The 19,687-nt window shown below is 42.5% G+C and overlaps 1 protein-coding gene and 1 long non-coding RNA gene across 10 annotated transcripts in view; one reads left to right on the top strand and one right to left on the bottom strand.

The window, feature by feature from the left end:
- LOC143835474 (uncharacterized) overlaps positions 1-5,473 on the top strand; it is a 48,622-nt gene extending 43,149 nt beyond the window's left edge. Inside the window, exons 4-6 of one of the 3 annotated variants that reach the window (XR_013230159.1) lie at positions 1,639-1,791; positions 2,264-2,451; positions 5,117-5,473. This is a non-coding gene — a long non-coding RNA (uncharacterized LOC143835474). The remainder of the gene's footprint in view (positions 1-1,638; positions 1,792-2,263; positions 2,452-5,116) is intronic. The other 2 variants (XR_013230161.1, XR_013230160.1) reach the window with 2 other exon arrangements.
- Positions 1-19,687, bottom strand: part of COL24A1 (collagen type XXIV alpha 1 chain) — a 234,520-nt gene that overhangs the window by 168,617 nt on the left and 46,216 nt on the right. For all 7 annotated transcript variants that reach the window (XM_077333120.1, XM_077333124.1, XM_077333121.1 and 4 more), the window contains exons 7-11: positions 19,167-19,220; positions 13,302-13,346; positions 11,195-11,248; positions 5,758-5,802; positions 3,127-3,180 (exon numbers count right to left, since the gene is read on the bottom strand). In XM_077333120.1, the coding sequence (XP_077189235.1) occupies positions 3,127-3,180; positions 5,758-5,802; positions 11,195-11,248; positions 13,302-13,346; positions 19,167-19,220 (252 nt within the window). The remainder of the gene's footprint in view (positions 1-3,126; positions 3,181-5,757; positions 5,803-11,194; positions 11,249-13,301; positions 13,347-19,166; positions 19,221-19,687) is intronic.

Genomic DNA, 19,687 nt, shown 5'->3' with positions numbered 1-19,687 from the left:
GAGAGGCATTTAGCTGCACTGGATGAGTTCAAGTCCCCTGGTCCGGATGAAATGCACCCGAGAGTACTCAAAGAACTTTCCAGAGAACTTGCACAGCCCTTGTCCATCATCTTCGGAACCTCTTTAAGGACTGGAGATGTCCCGGAGGACTGGAAGAGAGCAAACGTTATTCCAATCTTCAAAAAAGGGAGGAAGGATGACCCGGGAAACTATAGACCAGTGAGTCTGACCTCTGTTGTGGGGAAGATAATGGAGCAGATATTAAAGGGAGCGATCTGCAAACATCTGGAGGACAATTTGGGGATCCAAGGAAGTCAGCATGGATTTGTCTCCAACAGGTCCTGCCAAACCAACCTGGTTTCCTTTTTTGACCAAGTAACAGGTTTGCTGGATCGGGGAAATTCGGTTGATGTCATTTACTTGGATTTTAGTAAAGCTTTTGACAAGGTTCTCCATGATGTTCTGATGGATAAGTTGAAGGACTGCAATCTGGATTTTCAGATAGTTAAGTGGATAGGGAATTGGTTAGAGAACCGCACTCAAAGAGTTGTTGTCAATGGTGTTTCCTCAGACTGGAGAGAGGTGAGTAGCGGGGTACCTCAGGGCTCGGCCCGATACTTTTAAACATATTTATTAATGATCTAGATGAGGGGGTGGAGGGACTACTCATCAAGTTTGCAGATGACACCAAATTGGGAGGACTGGCAAATACTTTGGAAGATAGAGACAGAGTTCAACGAGATCTGAACACAATGGAAAAATGGGCAAATGAGAACAAGATGCAATTTAATAAAGATAAGTGTAAAGTTCTGCATCTGGGTCAGAAAAATGAAAAGCATGCCTACTGGATGGGGGATACGCTTCTAGGTAACACTGTGTGTGAACGAGACCTTGGGGTACTTGTGGATTGTAAACTAAACATGAGCAGGCAGTGTGATGCAGCGGTAAAAAAGGCAAATGCCATTTTGGGCTGTATCAACAGGGGCATCACATCAAAATCACAAGATGTCATAGTCCCATTGTATACGGCACTGGTCAGACCACACCTGGAGTACTGTGTGCAGTTCTGGAGGCCTCACTTCAAGAAGGACGTAGATAAAATTGAAAGGGTACAGAGGAGAACGACGAAGATGATCTGGGGCCAAGGGACCAAGCCCTATGAAGATAGGTTGAGGGACTTGGGAATGTTCAGCCTGGAGAAAAGGAGGTTGAGAGGGGACATGATAGCCCTCTTTAAGTATTTGAAAGGTTGTCACTTGGAGGAGGGCAGGATGCTGTTTCTGTTGGCTGCAGAGGAAAGGACACACAGTAATGGGTTTAAACTTCAAGTTCAACGATATAGGCTAGATATTAGGGAAAAAATTTTCACAGTCAGAGTAGTTCAGCAGTGGAATAGGCTGCTTAAGGAGGTGGTGAGCTCCCCCTCACTGGCAGTCTTCAAGCAAAGATTGGATACACACTTTTCTTGGATGCTTTAGGATGCTTAGGGCTGATCCTGCGTTGAGCAGGGAGTTGGACTAGATGGCCTGTATGGCCCCTTCCAACTCTATGATTCTATGATCTGAGCATTTATGTATCTCATCAATCTTCATGAAAAAAATTCCTCCCACCATACCTCCCTCTCCTTCAATTTTACAGGAATAGACCTGCAAGACACAACACAGTCAGCAAGGAAGCACTGTTTGTTCCTCCAAGACAGTTGATGTAACTGTCAATTTGACCTCTCTATTCTATCCATAACTTCTGCTCAGCCCACAAAAATACATCAACTTCTGATGGAAGATACTTGATGTAAGATGGAAGTCTGTGTCAAAGGCCCTGTTACTCCCAATTGTTATTTGCTTGTGTAGTTTATAAGATGCTGAGAATAGATAGATTCTCATATTCTCTTTATACCATCTTTATTGGTTCAAGGCAGTGATGTGGTTTAGGATTGTTTCCCAGATGCAGCTCTAAGTATTAGGATTATAAGAACCTGTGAGGGGAAACCATAACATCATCTTCTGAGAAAATTCACCTATTTATGCCCCGTTCTATTTATAAAGCCTCACTGTCTTTGACTCGAGGCTCATTTAGAAAGGCAGACTATAAATAATATAAATAAAACAAAACATATGGATTTTGTTATCAAGTTTTAATTGACTGTATGATTAAAGCTTGTTTTTGAAGTAGTGGTGACTTGCATTGATGAGGTTCTGGTGCTAGGTGTTTTGTGACTTCATTATAAGGTAGTAAGCTTACTTCCCTCACTTCCCTTTTACAGAGTAAATTCCATTTTACAAGAAGTTCGTAAAAAATAGGACTTGGGTTGAAATGCCTGTCTTGTCCACAGTTCATTGTTAGGACTGATCCTCATATCGTCACTTTCATGTTTGCAAAGAGATCTGGCCTGTAAATCAAGATTCCTAAGACTGCTGAACCATACAAAGCAGGACTACTGTATGTCCCCAGGTAACTACTTAGTATATTTGCAGAGGCCCTAATTGACAACTGGATCTGTTGTTCAAGTGTACGATTAGTTGGATCACTTGTTTTTTTGCCCAGCAATCAACAGCACAAGGAAGAAGAAGAAGAAGAAGAGTTGGTTCTTATATGCCACTTTTCCCTACCCGAAGGAGGCTCAAAGCGGCTTACAGTCGCCTTCCCTTTCCTCTCCCCACAACAGACACCCTGTGGGGTGGGTGAGGCTGAGAGAGCTCGGTCAGAACAGTTTTATCAGTGCCGTGGCGAGCCCAAGGTCACCCAGCTGGTTGCATGTGGGGGAGTGCAGAATCGAACCCGGCATGCCAGATTAGAAGTCCGCACTTCTAACCACTACACCAAACTGGCTCTGGAAGGAGGGATATGCGTTTTGTGCAAATGACAGCACCTACATACTTGAATCATTTGGACACATTGCCCAGGGAACTTAACTCTGCCTTCAATTTTGTTTTTTTGAAAGATTTCAGATTTGTCTGCAAACCTAGGGGTTCACTTAAATTTGCAGAAAAAATTCCTTAGGATAAGTGTGGCGCTGATCTGCAGATTTAGATATCTGCAAATGGGAAACATGCCTGGAAAATAGATATATAGATATATTTATTTATTTACATTTATATATGCCCATAAATGTTCTATAATACCTACTCTTTCTCCTTCAAGTCCAGGCAGCCCTGCCACTCCTGGAGGTCCAATGAATCCCTTAAAGGAGATAAACAGAAGAAACAAACTGAGGAGAGATCCTTTTCCCAGCATAAAATCACTAAGTTTGCATACTCTCATATGAACAGTACCAAAAACTAAAAGCTATCTAACTGAAAATAACAGATTTTTACAAAAAAAGACATAATCACCTTTCATAAATCTCTCAGTTGTCTGGTCGCCCAGAGTGATTAAGAATTGCCTATTGGCAACCAGGCAAAGAAACATTATTGGGTTTTTTTAAATATAAAAAAGTATACTTTTTAAGTGGAAGAACAAGCACACTAGTTCTGTGCACACATTTCTAGATTTTATTCATAGCATTTCTATCATAAATTTTTTCTAAGGAGCTTGAGTTTGTCCATTTGGTTACCAGTTGCCCTTCTGTGTGGATCCAAAGGCCTGCTCCCACCCACTCTCAAGCAAATAGTGTGAAGAAATCGGGAGGGGATGATATGCACACAGTAATGTCACTTCCAGTTACCCCTATCTCTATTCCCCCTACCATACTGTTTGCGAGAATTCCCAGAGTCACGGATGTAGTGACATAACTTCATGGTGTTGATGTCATTACATCAGGACCTGTCCCCCTCCCCACGCTCCACCCTCTAAAAACAGAGCTGGCATCCCTAGTCATATAACATTTATTGGGAGTACTTCTAAGCAAGTTTACTCAGAAATGTCCTGTTTTACTTAATGGACCGACTTCCAAGGCAGTGTTTTTATGAATCCTCAGCCCGATTATGCACAGCAGCGGCCACACCAGGCCGCTGCCAGTCCCATGCCCCCACAGGGGTCCTTTTACTACAGCAGACACTGTCTGCCCTGGATTACTGAGTCCCTGTGTATGCAGCCAGGGTGGAAAAGTTCCATTGCACAGGGAGGGGAGGGGCTTTTTTTTCTTTGCATGAAGGTGGGATTGCATGCCCTATTTGGCAGTGCTGTGAAGTGCCATGGAGCCAACTGGAGAATTTTCATCCCTGCCGAGACACTGTAGGCATGCATGGACCTGGGCAAGCATGGGTGCTGAAGGTGCCCATGGCAGGAAAGGGAAACCCAAAAATCAGCCATCTCTTGCCATGCATACTCAATCTCTGTGAGTTTTATGACAGAATGGAGACTCAAACCTGATTCTTTCCTGTCAGAATCCAACACTCTAACCATTGCACTACACTAGTTCAATTTGCATGGTTAAACATGCCACTAAAATTATTTAAATTTCTTGTCCTTGTACATTTCTTTGTATGACTGATCACTAAAATGAAATACTCCAGCAAGCAAGTCTCGTCACAACTGAACTACTGACTTTTAGAAGCAAACAGTTTTTTTTCTCCAGTTAAGCTACTACAACAATTATTTCTTCTTCAAATGGATAATTTATTTTCTTCTCCAATTAGCTGAACATTTTTCTAACGTGCCATCAGAATAAGTAATGAATCTGAATGTCAAGCAGCTTCTATTTTAATGCATAATATTCTGAGTTGTGTGCATGATACAGTCAACTAATCGAAGTTGCTGAGAAAGAAAATAATTTTTCCCAGTTTTGCCATAAACTGTTCCATTAATCCACAATCAAAATGAATAGGCATATTCTACCAAGATTTTGCTCAGTGTTGATACATCCCTGTATCTCCAGTTTAGTTCTAAAGAAATTCAGAACACAAGACTGATAAAGAGAGCTAGCACCAAGCAGAATTGACAAAAGGACGCTAGAAAGACCTAACTTATTTTACATGATTAAGGCTGCAGATAGTTTTCAATCCATAGATAAATTTCTTAACTAATATGGAAATTGAAGAAGCCCCTTAGTATCCAGGTAATGGGATGATTACTGATGTGATTACCGTGTGTGTGTTTTTTTCTTTCTGTGAACCATTTTTAATCTTTCTGTAAACATTGTTGCTGTAAATGTAATATTCTACTCCTTCACTTGTAGGTCACAGATAACCTTTTTGGTGGGGTCAACAGTTAGGATCAGAGAACACTGTATTCAAATGTAACATCTCCCTGATCAATCATTATATGGAACAAAGAGAAAGAAGAGACATGTCACAGAAGTGCAAAAGTAGAAGAACTATTCTTAAGATCTTAACTGCTTGCATATATGAAATCAGAAAAACCACCTGATAAAAATCATAGTTTTGCTAACTTGATAAGAGTTCAGAATTTCAGTTAATCTTCTTCTTCTAATACAAAATATCTTTGTGATACTAGTACAAATTCACACACTTCTTTTGTCTGGTGTACATACACCAAGCAAAGTTGGAAGACTTGTATGAATAACTTGTAGACTATGAATGACAATGGAAAAAATCCTTATCCATTGAAATAGCAGAGTCTTGAGGCACCTTAGACTTTTTGCTATTGGATTGCAACAGACTAACGTGGCTCTGCTTTGGGCCATTCTTCAATGCATATTAATGAAATATAGTCTGTTAATAATGATTAGTTAGTACATTCTGTACCAGTAAATACAGAAGCAGTAACATCTGAATGAAATGTCTGCAGCCCCACTGTGAATGGGCAAAAAAATACAAGTCATGCATATCATAATCTGTCAAAAAAATGCTTACTTACTCTTACACCTTTAGGGCCTGGGTTACCTTCGGGTCCTGCTAAGCCCTAGCACAAAAAGAAATGCCTTTTACTTCATTTTCAGTAAGCAGAGGAGCTATAGTTTAAAAGTGACACAGCTATTAATTTGCAAAACTGGCAATGAGTTTTAAAGACAGTGAATATGGAAGTCAGAACACTATACATATAATCAAGTTCCCAGAGAGCTTTTGAAATATATGATTCCCTGGGTATGGGTGCAATTACTTTTTAATTACTTAGGGGAAATCACTCCCTTCAATTATGGACTTGGCTTATTGCGACTTCACTAGAACGTTTAATGAACGTGTAAGTTTGAATGCAATTCCAGACATTTCCCAACAAGCACTGGAACAACATGCTGATTTCAAACATTCTGAACTATTAATATCTGGAAAATGCTAGTATGCATTTAACTGGGCTGGTTCTGCACTTTCTTTGTTTTTTTCATTGTTGATCCTGCTGAATTCAGATCAATTTGAACCCGAGTCTTCCTCTTTCCTATCCCCCAAATTGAAACAGAAAGTGTTCTACACTTGATTGGGGAAGCTCAGAGCAGGGAAGAGAGTGGTGGTTGCCAGTCTGCTTGTTTCTCTCTTTTCCTGAAGGGGAGGAAGTGGCAGTAGCAGCCTTATAGAGGCAAATCTCTGCTGAGAGAACTGTGGGCTTAAGGAGCACAGTCGCTTTAAAACAGAGCAAAACTAAGTCTTGGGAGGAAAGTCTTGCAACTGGGAACTAGGAAGTCTTTGAACTGATGCCCTGGCCAGTCAGGGAAGGCTGATTTGCAAAGTCAGCATTGGAGGAATTTAATGTGGTAAAATGCAGAAGATCTCCACGTATACTGGGGCTTTTAAAAGCTGGTTCTTCAAATATAGCAACTTGTACCCGGTCCTGGATACTGTGGGGGAAAGGTAGGGTCACCACGGATCAATCATGAATTTTGCAGAGGGAAAATTTAAAGCGCCCCAAATCAAAATGGAAATCAAATACAGTGCAGAGGGGAAGGGTTTATTTGGGCTGGGAGAGGATAAAAGGCAAAGTGCATACTCGACCCTGGTTAGTATTTCATAGTACCTTAAAATATTTTAATCGATCATATTCATGACTGTGAGTTACTAAAACCATTGATCTGATATATCAATGAAGTGGGGGATCAATTCAAGTAAATGTATAACCACTGTGTATTTTGGAGTAGAGAATCATTCCTGATACCTTATGGAAATCAACTTTTTATGCTGATTGATGTTTTAATTGGTTCTTTCTATATGTACCACATTAACAGAAACAGTCCTTGAAAATACTAAAAGTCTTCTAAAAGTTTTAGAAATAGTCATTCTTGCTCCTGCAGTAAAAACAATAAAAAATTGACAACTATTTAGGGAAACTGTTGTATATCCAGAGCAGCATGTCCCCACTGCCAGAGCACTACAGTACATTTGACTCAGTCAAAATCTCCACCCTTCCTTCCAATTATTTCTTTAAACTGTCTCCTGTGCTCCCTTTGTCTCACCATGGGATCCCAAGCAGCTCAAGAACAACTGATAAAGTAATACAATCAAAAACCCCAAACTGAAAGCAGTAATATAAAATAAACCAAAGATCATCTTAAAATCAGAGCAGGTTGTTGGGTTTATGTATGTTCATGTGGATTTTATTGTATTATTGTATTGTATGTGTACTTTGAGCAGAGCAGTTCTGAGCTGTGCCGGTTCTGCTGTGGTCAGCCACCGAACAGCCATGCCAATGCTAGTCGGCTTCCTAATGGACAAGTCACTTAGCAGTCAAGTGGGGGGGGGGAAGGTGCCCAACAGCATTGCTGGCAGCTGATCCACCTGCATCCATGGCAATCCCACCTGCGAAGTCTTGCAGCATTGTTGCGAGGCAAGGGTGGCATGAGGGCAGGGCATGCAGGCCAATAGAAGCCCTGCAAGTCACCTGCAGTGAAGCAAGAGATTGTTGAAGTCATGGGGGGGAGGGGAAGTTGGGGAGGGGGGATGTCACCTTATCAGCCTCAATCCAGTTGGGCTGGCAATGGCTGTTCCCACTACCAGATTTTCATGTGGTCATGTAACTCACACATGTTGGAACATGGCAGTAATTCAGGATGCCTGGAAAGACACGCATCGCTCCGGGTTGTTCTGCCCCCTCTCCACGGCATGGCCATCATTGGTATATGCACCTAGGGGCTGTTAGGTCATGCACACAAGTGGTAGGTTGCATCTGGCAGCCATTGTATGTCTGCTAAGTGGGCAACAGCACCTATGACTCCCCCCCCCATCACTGCTGTTCCTTTTGGGAACCTCCTCAGGTTCTGCCTCCTCCTCAGAAGCTTGAAGTGAACCATATTCACATACTCCCAGCCCTATAAGTCTGGGTGGTGCCGTGATGGTGGAGGAGACATGATGCCTGCCACATCAACAAGAGCACATCAGCATCTGCACATCAGCCTTGGTTACTAGACCCTGCCAGCACTGATTCTGCCTCAAGGAGCAGGTCCTTGCCCCCTGCATCATCCCCATCTTGCAGAAAGTCCTACTGTTCCTCCTCTTCTTTGCCACCAGCTCCTTTCAGGGAGTCATCACCAAGGTACTGGATGTGTCCCAGTCCTTGGCCACATGTTTCTGGATGCCATATTTGTCCACCTCCAAGAGAATGGCCCCATGACAGAACCTCAGGGTTCACTTAATGAAGCCTGTGGAAGAAGTGTGATCTAAGTTTCTATGATCAATACTTGGAGTCACTCAGTGTATTCCAAACTCTCTCCTCAGGTTGGAAACAGGGATGGTCTCACTCAAGGCACGCATGTGGGTTCAAAAAACTGGTTAAATTTAAATTGTAACCCTCAGGGACTTACCTCTCTTAGTCTTCAAGATAACTATCACTCAAATTGGCTGAAAACTGCTCAAGGAAAATTGCAAAAGGATGGTTTCTCACCTTCAACTCTCTTACAGCTAAGCATTCAGAAAGCCAAAGAAATACTTAAGCAATGGATTTGGGACATGACATTGCAGTCAGAATGGACATGTCTGCAGAAGCATTCCACTGTAACATACCTCTCCAAAACCCCTTTCTTGTCAACAACTCTAGAAGTCTCTAAGTACCAAAGAATATTTACTTGGGCATGTTTCAATGCCCTGCTCTCTTGCTTTTCTGGAAGACAGATATGGCAGTACTCCTCATTCACAATAGGCATGTCCCTATCAAATGGGAAAGGTCGAGACTGTATAGCAGGGGTAGTCAAACTGCAGCCCTCCAGATGTCCATGGACTACAATTCCCACGAGTGAATGCTGGCAGGGGCTCCTGGGAATTGTAGTCCATGGACATCTGGAGGGCTGCAGTTTGACTACCCCTGCTGTAGAGCATGTACCATTGTACTGCTCCTACTATAATGACATTTACTCATAATATATCACACCAATGTTAATAAACTCCCCAGGAATATCAGAGCAGTTCTACACCTTCCTGCTTCTCTCTGGTCTTCCTTCAAAAATAACTCACAATATTGCAAAATTTTGTAGGAGGACATGGATGGTTAAGGCATTAAACAGGGCTGGATTATAATGACACCTGCAAATCTATTTGCTAATCTTAGTAATGTAGTAAGGTTTTAAGGTGATTTTATACTGAAATAAACTAAACTGAACAATTGCTGAGGGAGCATGTATGGCAATACATCTGGTAGTATCACTATCATGGGGGGGTTATTTTCTCAGTGTCCATTGCCCTCTGGATCAAGGGGGAATGACAGGCCCACAGTTGGGATCCCCCCCCCCCTTGGTGTGCTGCATCAACCAGTAGCAAAAACCAGAGAGCAGCACACAGCGCTAGGCTGCCAACGCAAGGCCACTGGGGTTGCAGGGCAAGCCAAGGCCATCAAGGGGCACGGTCCTGATCAGAACTTGAATTGAGGAGCCATGGGAGGTCATGGCGGGCAGAGCAATACAGGCTTGCTGGACCTGCTGTGGGCAACCAAAAGGCATCATAAGTCACTCCAGCTGTCTAGCACACCACCTCACTTGAGGAATCTCTGAGGAGATGTATTAGTTGTGTGGGGACCTTGGGATACACCACTTTATTCTTGGCAGCATCTCCATGGTGCCAGCAAGTGCAGGAAAGACAGCAAAAGTCTGTGCTGATGACACTCCTGGGCTGATTCTGCACTTACTTTTTTTTTACATTGTCAATCCTGCTAAATTCAGATTGATTTGAACCAGAGTCTTTCTGCTTTATCCCCCCCCCCCCCGAATTGAAACAGAAACCCTTCTGTACTTGAGCATGAGGCTGCTCGTCTCTTTCCTTTCCTAAAGAAGTGAGCAGGCGGGTTGGGTGGGGGGAGCAAATCTCTGCTGAGAGAAATGTGGGATTCTGGAGCAGTCACTTTAAAACTTAAAAAAAAAATTGTTGAAGGAAAATCTTGCAACCAGGAACTAGGAAGTCTTTGAACTGGCGCCCAGCCAATCAGGGACAGACTGCTTGTCTACCTCAGTGGGGAAGATGTTAATCCAGAAAAATGCAAGTCTACAATTTAATACCGGGAGCCCTCAATTGAGCCCTTGATCAATTATACTGAATTTTCTCCACTCCTGGATATCATGAGGGGAAGGTAGGGTCACCACGGCTCAATCAGATTGGTTGCAGAGGGAAAATTTAAAGTGCCCAAAATCAAAATGGAAATTGAATTCAGTGTAGATGGAGGGAATTTATTTGCACTGGGGGTGGATAAAAAGCCCCATGCAGACTCCACCCTGGTGAGTGTCCTCCCATCCTGGCTGAGACCAGCACCCTTCCTCCCTTGGGCATGGGTGGCCAGCTCCTAGCCACAGGGCCTGCTGCCTGCAGGTTTGAGCAGAATTCTCCCCATCCAAGATGATATGTTTTTCATACACGTTTGATCCCCTAAAAAGGGGCAACAGTGACAACTGATCTAGGAACTTCTGCCAGATAAGGCAGTTATGGACTGGAGTTGAACACTGTTCTGTAAACACAATGGGGAATAAAAAAAACCCAGAGTTTGTGGGAGGAGCAGTACATTTGCATGGATCATTGGACTGCCCCCCTCCCCATGGTACAGCCCCACATATCCTGCCGGCAGCCGATAGATGGTCTTAGTTCTATCAGTACATGGATCTGTAATCACTGTTGCAAATAGAACAGTAAATATGTGCATTTTTCCAGGAAACAGTTAATTTTGATCTTCAGGGAGGGAGAGAATTAAGACATAACAGAAATGCTCTTAACTTCTCCCGTTAATATAACTAAGCAGAAAAACCAACCAGGTTGAACAGAGTACAGCAATACAGTCTCAACGCACATAATATATTCTTGGCTTGTATTTATTATTTGTAAATATATTTCTGACAATCAGTTTTGAAAGCAAAAAGGAATTCTGATAATTTAGGTCTGAAGCATAGTTACTGCACCTGCCTGCCAGGGTAACCAGGAGCCCCAGGGTTGCCTGTCATTCCTGGAATTCCCTAAATTGAAAGGGAAAAAAGAATTAGTGCATTTTATACAACCACGTAAGCACTAAATTCTCCAAGACTGGTTTTCAAGTAACTTACATAAAACATAAATCTCATGTGTCAACATGATTATTCACCTGAACAGTGTAATACATAACTCAAAAAGTACTGAATGGGAGGGAATGGCTATTTTAGAACATGATGAAATACAGACTGATACATGAAGACAAACTTTAAAAGAATGTTGGGGGGAAAACACTAAATGGAAGATCCCCCCGCAGGCAGCTGACATTGAATTTGGTCACATTTTTATTCAGTATATTGAAACAATGTGTGAACACCTCAATGCACAATCTATAGTAAATTTCCCTAACGAATCTCTTACAAATAATCCAGGTGTAGAAGTTTTAGCTGTCAAAAAATCCCAATGGTCCTAGCCAATGAGTATTGGGAGGAAGCTAGCAAATTTGTGAATGAGAACAGTTAAGAGCCCAAAGATAATAGAGGAGTGGCTAATTATCCAGTTGTAAACGTGAGCAAAAGCAATCTTCATTCCAGTTGGTATATAACCACAATTTACATTTCTAAAACATTTAGGCTGTCATCTATATCAGTGGTCCCCAACCTTTTTATCACCGGGGACCGGTCAACGCTTGACAATATTACTGAGGCCCGGGGGGGGGGGGGGAGGTAGTCTTTTGCCGAGGGACGTCGCCGCTGCATGAGCATTTGCTCCGCTTGCTTTCCCCCCTGACTTCCTGCCACCCGCTGGGGGGTGCTGCCAGCAGCAGCTGCGCAGTGCCACTCCGAGGGGGAGCCCCAGCCATGGCGGCTACCGGAGAGCACCAAAGGTGAGCTGGCGGCAGAGTGGTAGGGCAGCCCCCGAGGCAGCAGCTGGGGAGGAGAACGAGGAGGAGCGGCAGCCTGGTACCAACTGATCAAAGGACCGGGACCGGTCTCTGGACCGGGGGTTGGGGACCACTGATCTATATGATTTAAAAAATAAATTAGAATACAATAATGACATTTTGTTGTTGAAGAGCCTATGGGTACCTTCAGAATTCTGAGAAACGATGGCAACTTCAAATGGTTGCCAAGGCACTGGACCAAACACAAAATATCTACCATTTGGCAGTGCCAGTCACAAAATGCAAAATTTCAGGAAGTTCCAAACCAAGCATTTTTCTGTTGCTTTGTAATAGGCATTTGCTGCAGCTGCAAAGATTATGTCCCCTGAACTCTTTTAAAGCAACTCTTGCACAGATAAGGTGAAGGAAAGCTAGGACTGGCTCTTTACTTTGGGAAAGAAATGCACTTTTTGGTTTCAATTTCCAAAGAAAGCAGAATCCTTGCTCACTGCTCAACCACAGAAAGAAGCTGCCAACCCAAATAATAAGATCTACCAGTTTTGGTTCTGTCATGGAAAAGACACAATATAGGTACACAGGAGAGCGACGAGGATGATCTGGAGCCAAGGGACCAAGCCCTATGAAGATAGGTTGAGGGACTTGGGAATGTTTAGCCTGGAGAAAAGTAGGTTGAGAGGGGACATGATAGCCCTCTAAGTATTTGAAAGTTTGTCATTTGGAGGAGGGCAGGATGCTGTTCCATTGGCTGCAGAGGAGAGGACACGCAGTAATGGGTTTAAACTACATGTACAACGATATAGGCTAGATATTAGGAAAAAAAATTTCACAGTCAGAGTAGTTCAGCAGTGGAATAGGCTGCCTAAGGAGGTGGTGAGCTCCCCCTCACTGGCAGTCTTCAAGCAAAGGCTGGATACACGCTTTTCTTGGATGCTTTAGGATGCTTAGGGCTGATCCTGCATTGAGCAGGGGGTTGGACTAGATGGCCTGTATGGCCCCTTCCAACTCTATGATTCTATGATTCTAGCCATAGCTTATTGCAGAAGGAATGGCTAGTGAAGTTTTAAAAATAACAACATACTTGCCACTTTTAAATCCCACCTTCCTCCACAAATCTCACAAGGGTTCACTTCCCTTGTTTTAATTTCACAACAGGTTAGGTTGAGAAATATAGTTCAAACAGTGTTTGCATCACTCACTTGCTCCCCTTGTGGTCCTCTTGGCCCTGGATATCCAATGGCACCCTGTAGTTATAAAAGAATAACAAACACTGCAATGAATATCCAAACACATGCATAGACACACAAACATCAGACACAATATAAAATTGCCATTTCTTTGTGACACTGTTACATCCACTTGTAATAGCAGTTATGGAGTATAACTACGGATGGGCACAAGCAGTTTCAAGTATTCACTATTTTCTACCACTAATGTGCTATCTATATAATGTGTCATTCGTATATCTCCATGTTCCTTCCTTGGACCTCCAAAAAGATAAATAAGTGGGTTTTAGATCAAATCAAACCTGAATTTTCCTTTGAAGTGAAAATGACTAAAAGGAAGCTATTGTACTTTCATCACATTATGGGAATACAAGACTCACTGGAAAAGACAATAATGCTAGGAAAAGTTGAAAGCAGCAGACAAAGAGGAAGACACAGCACAAGATAGATTGACTCCACCAGGGAAGTCATGGCCCCTCATTTGCTAGACCTGAGCAAGGATACAAACAATAGGATGTTTTGGAGGTCATTAAGCCATAGGGTTACCATATGTCAGAAACAACTTGATGGCACTTAACATAGACATAATCTAACTTTCATTATGATGTGCAAACTGAACAAATAGGAAGATATTTATATATTCATAATCTAATTTATATGCCGCCCTTTCCCAGAAGCTCACAGCAACTCAATATTTAAACACCGCCCACGGCGCTGCGGGCGCCGCGGACTAAATAATTCGCTAAGGGGTTTTGGGGCGGGATGTGTCTGTGATGAGGAACGGTCCGGATTGGACCCTTCCTCTGGACAATCAGAGGGTCCCTCTGATTCCCAGCCCCAGCAACTAAGAGCCGTGCAGAGCACGGCTCGCAGTTGCTCCCGGCCCGATGCGGCGAGAGGCACAAAGTGCCTCTCGCCGCGTTAGGCCGCCGCCCCAGGGAGCCCCTGGCAGTTGCGCGAATCGTGGCTGGCAGGGGCTCCCTGCCCGGCGGCCTGACGCAGCAAGAGGCGCAAAGCGCCTCTCGCCGCGTCAGGCCGCCCCCTCTAAGAGCCCCCGCCCCAGAGAGCCGCCCCAGAGGACCGCCGCCGGGGGACACGCACAAAGGTTAGTTCCTAGCACCCGCTGTATTCCTCATACAGCGGGCTATATTACTAGTCTACAATAAAAACATAGTTGAATTTTTAAATTTAAGGATAAAACATTTAAAAACCTTAAACATTTGAAATCCTAGGAGCATCATTTCTATTTCAGTGGAAGGGGGACAGGAGGAGGTAAAGTGCTACAGTGGTTTATTTTATGGCATACCGGCAACCTTTCTGTACCTGTATATGTTGTGCAGGCCAGCTATTGGTGGTATTTTGTATGCCTCAACCATAGGCTCAGTGGAATAGCTCTGTCTTACAGGCCCTGCGGAACTTTTTAAACTCCTGTTCTTGCCTGGAAGGAGCATTCCACCTGGCCAGTGCCTTGTCCGACACCTTTGCCAACTGGAAACCATTTTGCTTCGCAACAATCTGTTCTAACAGTAGCCTGCACATCAAAAGATGTTGTGCGCATTTATTTTAAATCCACCTGTAGCTTTTGATGATACATCCAATCCAATCAATCAATAAAACACAAAGTAATTATCATGCCTGCATCCCCCAGTGATGTGCCAGCAGATTTTCTGGACTCACCCAGGGAATTTGGGATCCCTCCACCTGGCTCAGCCACGTGGAACACAAGGTACTGGCAGACAATCAAAGGTGATAGTGCCCCTGGGATGATGCACTTCCGGGTCTGAGCCTGGAGTTGGGCATGCTGGAGGTCCCATCTAGTTTAGAGGGGATTCTGGGGTGGTAAAAATGGAGCTGGTAAACTGATCTGACAGAACACCGGCAAAGTCCAAGACTGACAACTCACTGTCAGCTGTGAAGGTGCACAGATGATAGCCTTTTATCAGAGGAGGATTGAACACAGCTGTGAGCTGGCAAAAAATGAGGCTGAGGGGCCATCCCAAGTGGTATTTAAGGTGGAACAGATCTTCAGCCTCTGATTGGGTGCATTGTTTGTGTTCCCTACCAGTCTGCCCATACACCTGTTGCTTGTTACAATATGGCAAAACTCTGCTGGACTGAACTCCTGGACCTTGAGCTCGGACTGCTTTTCAGATTCGCATCTCGTTTCCCTGATCCATTGGCTCCGGAACCCGTGGCTCCATGACCCAACTTGATGTGGCTCGAGATCCAGCCAGCCTGCTCTGGCTTCTCATTCCCTGCCTGCCTTCCCTTCTCTGGAATGTTCACTTCTGACTTGCTATTTTGACTTTGTTTGTGCTCCTTGATTCCATTTGCCTACTCCTGGCTCAACTACAGACTGTGTTTAAACTCTGGTGCTAGGACTGTGCTTTGGCAGCAGCTACCCAGCTGCAAGTGTAGAGACTTGAATAAAGTGTGTCCCAGCAGGATAGCACACTGATTTTCTTCTGAAATTCTCTGGTAAGCTCCAGTAATCAAATTGTAATATGATGGCTAGTGCCATTCTTTTAAACTTAGCTTAACATCTGGAATTTCTTATCCCAGATATGGTAAGTGTCTTTGTTGTAAAGTTTTGAGCACCATTTGGCTAGCATGGAAAATGAACATGATGGTACAATAGTTGCTACATTCTTTGATGTCCCTTTTTCAGATTTTGAATATAAATTGAGCATTTCCAGTCCATTGGCCTTTATTGAGTGTCATTAGTGCTTAAAAATATCTGTTCTATTCAACTTGTAAAGATGTAATCTTGCTTTCACACTTTGGAAAATATAGTGGTGAAGGCTTAATCTTAGTATGATATTATTATTTGACAAATGTATTATTACCAGTAGGAGTATTTCTAATTGTAATGACAATGGATAATGATGGCACAAAATAATGCAATTTTAGGCCTTTACAATGCTGAAATACTTTTCTGACAGTGGAAAAGGGGGCAATTTATTTGCTGCTTATGATGGTCCTCTGTCCCCCCAAGCAAGAGAATTTCAGGAGGCTCAATGGTAAATCTCATTCATGAATTCTGATCAACTCATGGATTTTTTTGGATACAGGCCTCTGTTTCTTAATTGGATGAATAAATAAAGCAACTGGCATTTGAAGGAGACATGTGTCTGTGCACTGTGCATTCTTTGTTGCAGTTCACTGTCCAGCTATGAGCGTAAAAAGATTAATTTTAGACAAGAGTTTTGACAATGAATTCCTTAAGCAATGATTCATTCACCTGTTCATCTCGCTGGTATTCCTCCATTTCCATATATAGGAGCATAAGGAATGCAGTAGCAGTTGCATAAATAAGCAGAAAGTCTTTGTCACTTTGTTTCTATTGAAGGATTTTCTGACTGTCCAGTAGAAAAAATACTGGTGATTATTTCTCCCTTGTCAGCAAACATCTTTTGACAAACAAATACATGTTTATATATACAGGAAGTGAGCAGGATACACCTGCTCATTTGGGTTGAGAAGGTGTAGGCAAAGGAGTGCACTGTGAACATGTTATAGCAAGATTGGTACAGGGAGCATGGCTACTGGGCAACAAAACTATCAACAGAAGCACCTGGGACAGCTTCTCATTTAAAATACTTAGAGGGCATCAGCCAGCTTGGTGGAAATGCCAAGAATAAGAAAAGTAGTAGCTTGATTATTGCATAGGAATCCCAGCACTGAGGGAGAGCCAAGAGACTGGCCCAAAGTCAACAAACAGATTCCTTTGAGTTAAGATTTTAACATGGGTCCCCCCAACTTTCTATCCATACTAGAAGTGTGTGGCCTTGGGGAATCACTATCTTCCAGGTTAGTCTACTTTTGAAGGTTGTTGAAAGAGGCCTATTTAATAAGAAAAAGTTGATAAGCACTAGAACCATAAACCAACATTTCACTAGCTGAATTCTCCCAATCTTATGGTTCTCCACGGAAGGTTCTCTAGACCAGAATGTTCAAACATTTGACACACAGGCAAATTTGGGTTTCAGTTTATTATTTTTAAGATAAAAATTACAGGGTGTGGGTAGATGGGAAAGATGGCTGCTTGAGCACTTCTCCTAAGGAAGAGCTCTTGGTCTGTATAGGAGGCTGAACGTATCTACATCCGGCAGACCCAAGCAAAGTGCGCAAACCTTGCTAAATTCTCCTTATGAGAGCTTCGGAAAGCTCCGGAACTCTAAAAAGGCCCGTTACTGATCTGCGGAGAGAGATTCTCAAGATCTTAAGCTATACGTGACTATTAAGGCCAAGAAGCAGTCTACCATCAGAGCCTTCTTTAACAAGGATCGCCTTTTCTTTCTCATTCCTCTCATTTTCTGAACTACTTTGAAGAGACTTCAGAGTTCTCTAACTTGAAATGCCTGCTATCAACAGTGAGTAACATTTTAATGACACTAAATTGTTTTTGTACACCTCCCCCTGTCTTGTCTACCAAGCCGCGGCAGTGAGTTCATCTTTCTCACAAAGATTTTCCTGCTTGTTTTTCTTGTCTTTTTTCAAACTCTGGGGAAAAGGTGAAACATATGAACAATTTTAAAAGATAAATGAGATAATTTGGACTGTTTACATTATAAGGAGATTTCCCTTGATAACGGCTTTCGCAATATCTCTCCCACTGTGTGACTTTCTAAGCAATCAGAACTTCTGCGGGAGGACCTCTCCTGGCTGTTTGAAACACTGCACAAAACTGGCTGGTGTTGACTTCTAAGTCTGATTTTTAATATGGCTATTTTGACTCAGATGGTCCGTCTGTTAGCAAAACAAAGAGAAGATCTGAATGCCTTCACAGAAAATTTGTTGAAAGTTATTTTTAAGGAGATCCGAAATGGCAAGAACAGGAATGATGAACTAAATGATATGATAATATTAACCAACTGGAACAAAAAAATAGCAAGAGTGAAGAATTACAGGATTGGAAACCTTCAGCGGAAGAAAATTTTGAAGCATTGGAGATGGAGTCCTTCAGAAAGCAAGACCTGAAACAAGAACTTATTATCATCACTGATCAAGTTCCCCCAGATGAGGTTACCTTTACTGAAAAGATATATCTCAAAGCAGAAGCACAAAAGAATCAGCCAAAAGACACATTGGTTTGTCCTGAAAGTAACTATTCTAAAAGAGCTTCCCAGGGAAAAAAAATGCTCCTAACACACCCCAGGCGATCAGGATGTACAACTGTTTCAAGAATCATTGGCAGATATTCTGTGGAAAGGGGCACAACTTCATTTCCTAAGCCTCGAATTGAGACCTCCTTAAGAAGACTGGGAGGAGACAAGGGGGGGGGGGGGCTGACATTTTTTTCTATATTCTGTTTCTGTATGGATGGCATTAATACTTACAGTAACTGCAAAGATTTTAAAACAATTTGAATTGAAGAATTTAAGAGCTTCAAATGCTATGATAAAGCGGGATTCTTTTTTTTCCTTCCCCCTTAAAAAATATATATATATACTGGGCTAAAGTAGCTGTAAATGTCATGATAAAGGGTTTTTTTCTTTTTTCTTTTCTTTTTATAAATACTAGATTAAAGTTCATATTGTTTTATAAGAAATGCTTAATGTTAAGTACTTAAAATATGTTGTGTAAACAAGTGCAGGAACCACTTGGAATATATAACACTTTGATAGTCACTATTATTTCCATTCTGATCCACAGCTCTGTTCACTTTCCCACAATCTTGCCATGACTTTCAGTAATCGCTACTTCAGCCCCTGACTGAAGATGACAGAGAAAGACATTGAAGATCTGTTTTCAGATAAGCCTCAAACCACTGTGCTTATCTTTATGGATGCCCATAATGGCCCTGAAAGTTAAATATAACAAAAAATAGATTCTTACCTTTTCACCTTTCATGCCTGCAAGGCCTGGCAAACCAACTGGTCCAGTATCACCCTGTAAAATCAGTAGGCGCTCATCACTGTAGTTAGCCACAGTATTGCAGAGATGAAAAAGGGGTGTGTGTGTGTGTATGTATATATATATCTATATCTCTATATCTATATCTCTATATCTATATATATATGTGTGTGTGTGTGTGTGTATGTGTATATGCATATGTATACACACACACACACACACACACACACACACACACACACACACACATATATATATATATATATATATATATACTGAAACTGTATTGAAGACTGCCAGTGAGGGAGAGCCCACCACCTTCATACAGCCGATACCAACACTGAACTGCTTGCACTGCAAGTTTTCCCCCTGATATCTAGCCAGTACCATTCTACATGTATGTAGTTTAAACCCATTATCCTCTGCTGCCAACAGGAACTGTTCCCTACCTTCCTCTGACAACCTTTCAAATACTTAAAGACAGCAATCATGTCCCCTCTCAA

The sequence above is a fragment of the Paroedura picta genome, chromosome 4 (assembly GCF_049243985.1).
Source record: "Paroedura picta isolate Pp20150507F chromosome 4, Ppicta_v3.0, whole genome shotgun sequence".
NCBI classification, from domain to species: domain Eukaryota; kingdom Metazoa; phylum Chordata; class Lepidosauria; order Squamata; family Gekkonidae; genus Paroedura; species Paroedura picta.
Note: the sequence above shows the minus strand (reverse complement) of the source record. Positions and strands in the feature narration are given on the sequence as shown.